The sequence below is a fragment of the Oratosquilla oratoria genome, chromosome 14 (assembly GCF_046742065.1).
Source record: "Oratosquilla oratoria isolate Oo_2021 chromosome 14, ASM4674206v1, whole genome shotgun sequence".
Taxonomy (NCBI): domain Eukaryota; kingdom Metazoa; phylum Arthropoda; class Malacostraca; order Stomatopoda; family Squillidae; genus Oratosquilla; species Oratosquilla oratoria.
Genome location: NC_134790.1, coordinates 57,494,232 through 57,496,731, shown reverse-complemented (window position 1 = coordinate 57,496,731; position 2,500 = coordinate 57,494,232). Strand labels below are relative to the sequence as shown.

The 2,500-nt window shown below is 35.3% G+C and overlaps 1 protein-coding gene across 1 annotated transcript in view; it reads right to left on the bottom strand.

Annotated features, from left to right (window-relative positions):
* Window positions 1–2,500, bottom strand: part of LOC143032687 (uncharacterized) — a 75,057-nt gene that overhangs the window by 24,497 nt on the left and 48,060 nt on the right. Inside the window, exon 6 of the mRNA XM_076197572.1 lies at window positions 545–655. Within this exon, the coding sequence (XP_076053687.1) occupies window positions 545–655 (111 nt within the window). The remainder of the gene's footprint in view (window positions 1–544; window positions 656–2,500) is intronic.

The window sequence follows — 2,500 nt, the reverse complement described above, 5'->3', positions numbered from 1 at the left end:
ATGAGGGGGTGGGGGATAGGGGGATGAGGGAGTATGTGTGAGAAATATATTGACGCAGCCCGAAGGAATTACTTCCCGTCTTCTTTTCTGCATGAGGGGACGGAGATGGGGGTCGCCGAATTAATTAAGTGTCCTTACTGCGGATGTGCTGTGTCTTGCGACACTGCTTCTGACCCAGGGCAGTGGGCAGGATGCAGGGATGACTCGTCATCCAGGAGGTGCCAAGATGTGAGGGAGGGAAGAGGGTGGAGGGGAGTGGAGTATGTAGGGGATGGAATGGGTGGGAGTGGTTTCTATGCCTTTTTCTTTTTGGCTACCGTGCAAAGGGGAAAAAAAGCCTTTAGTATATGTTTCCCCGTTACAAAGGTATTATAACTATAAAACTGCTTTGGAAATTAAATATACTTGATATCACGTACTACATACATTGAAGACCCTCCACCGAAAACCCATTGGTCTAAATAAAAGCTGAAATTTCAAGACATGTCATGCGTTCATATTTTCTCCATTGTAAATAACTAATGAAATTTTTGTATTTCCTTACATTATTAAACACAGCAGAGGCTCTCTTGGGCTTCACACGATGAAGTACTGAGCACGCTTCCACTTGCTCGCCCTCGTAGAGAACCACCAACACGGAGTACTGCCCCACCAACTGTGTTGTATAGTTAACAGCATAAAGTAAGGTATATCACAGAAATATACAAAATTATTCTTATATGTATATATGTATGCACACATGTATATATTCATATATATTACTGTATGTATATGCATGTGTACAAATATGTACACATACTTATATATATCTATATATGTATATATATATATATATATGTATATATACACATATTACAAAGGATTACAAAGGCGGAGCATGCCGACAGGAGACCTTTTGGTCCATATCTAGGTCGGATGCAAAAAAAATCATATTAATAATAAAATGATAAATAAAAACTATAGTAATGTAAATAACAAATAAAATACATAAATAAATGCATAGGTATAGTTAAAATAATAAACAACCAGGTAAATAGTAAATAATAATAAATTGACATATAACTAATAGTAAATGAAAATCAGACAGACAAATTATAACAAAACAAAAGCAAATAATATAAGATAAATTATAATCATTACAGCATCTTACTTAGGTATTTATCTAAATGATTCTTAAAGCTTCGAACTGAACTACATTGCACTACCTGTGCAGGAAGTTTATTCCATTCATTAACTACACGGTTGGCAAAGTTGTTTCCAAATTGAATCTATTTCCGGACAGTTTGAGACCATTGTTTCTTGTCTGATTCTCATTCAATGTGAAAATTTTGTCACTTTTGATGTTGTCAATTCCCTTTAAAATCTTAAAGACCTGTATCAAGTCACCTCTGAGTCTACGCTTTTTTAGGGAAAACAGATTCATGTGCTTTAGTCGATTTTCGTATGATTTATTTTTGATATTTGTAATCAGTTTTGTGGCTCGCCGTTGTACTTTTTCCAGTCTGTCAATGTCTTTAATGAGATTCGGTGACCATACGGAAACAGCATATTCCAAATGTGGACGAACTAACGATTTATATAGCTTGTTAATGAGTGATGGACTTTAGAAGTCAAAAGATCGCGCAATCAGTTCAGGAATATTATTTGCTTTCTCAGATGCTGAAATACACTGTTTAGATGATTTGAGATCATTACTCATAAGTACGCAAAGATCCTTGTCACTATCCACTTTTGTTAACGAATTTCCAAATAACTTGAAGTCGTATTTATCGTTATTTTTACCTATGTGCACAACCTTACATCTATTTGGGTTAAGTTTCATTAGCCAGTTTTCAGACCATTTCTGTAGTTTATCTAAGTCTTCTTGAATATCTAATAAGTTTAAGTGATCATTTGCCACTCCGCACAGTTTTGTATCATCAGCAAATTTGGAAACAGTAGATTTTAGTCCATGGTCTATATCATTTATATATACTATGAATAGAAGTGGCCCAAGAACGGAACCCTGAGGAACTCCACTTGCAACACTTTTCCATCCAGAAGTTTTTCCATTTAAAACAACTCTCTGTTTTCGACCATTCAACCAATTACTAGTCCAACCTAATAGGCTACCACTTATTCCATGCAAAGCTAATTTAGTAAGTAGTCTTTCGTGTGGGACGGTATCAAAAGCTTTTGCAAAGTCTAGATATATTAAATCTATATTGTTTCTTTTGTCATAATTTGATATAACTGTGTTGTAGAATTCGAGTAAGTTAGTCACGCAAGAACGTTTCCGTCTGAAACCATGCTGGCTATCATTTATCAAACGGTTACTTTCTAAATGATGTTCGATAGCATCTCTGATGATAGTTTCCATTATTTTTCCTATGATTGAAGTCAAACTTATAGGCCTATAGTTATTTGGTTTCTTTTTGTCACCTTTTTTGAATATGGGAGTAACGTTAGCTAGCTTCCATTCTCTTGGGACATCTCCGGATATGATGGATTTCTTGAAAAT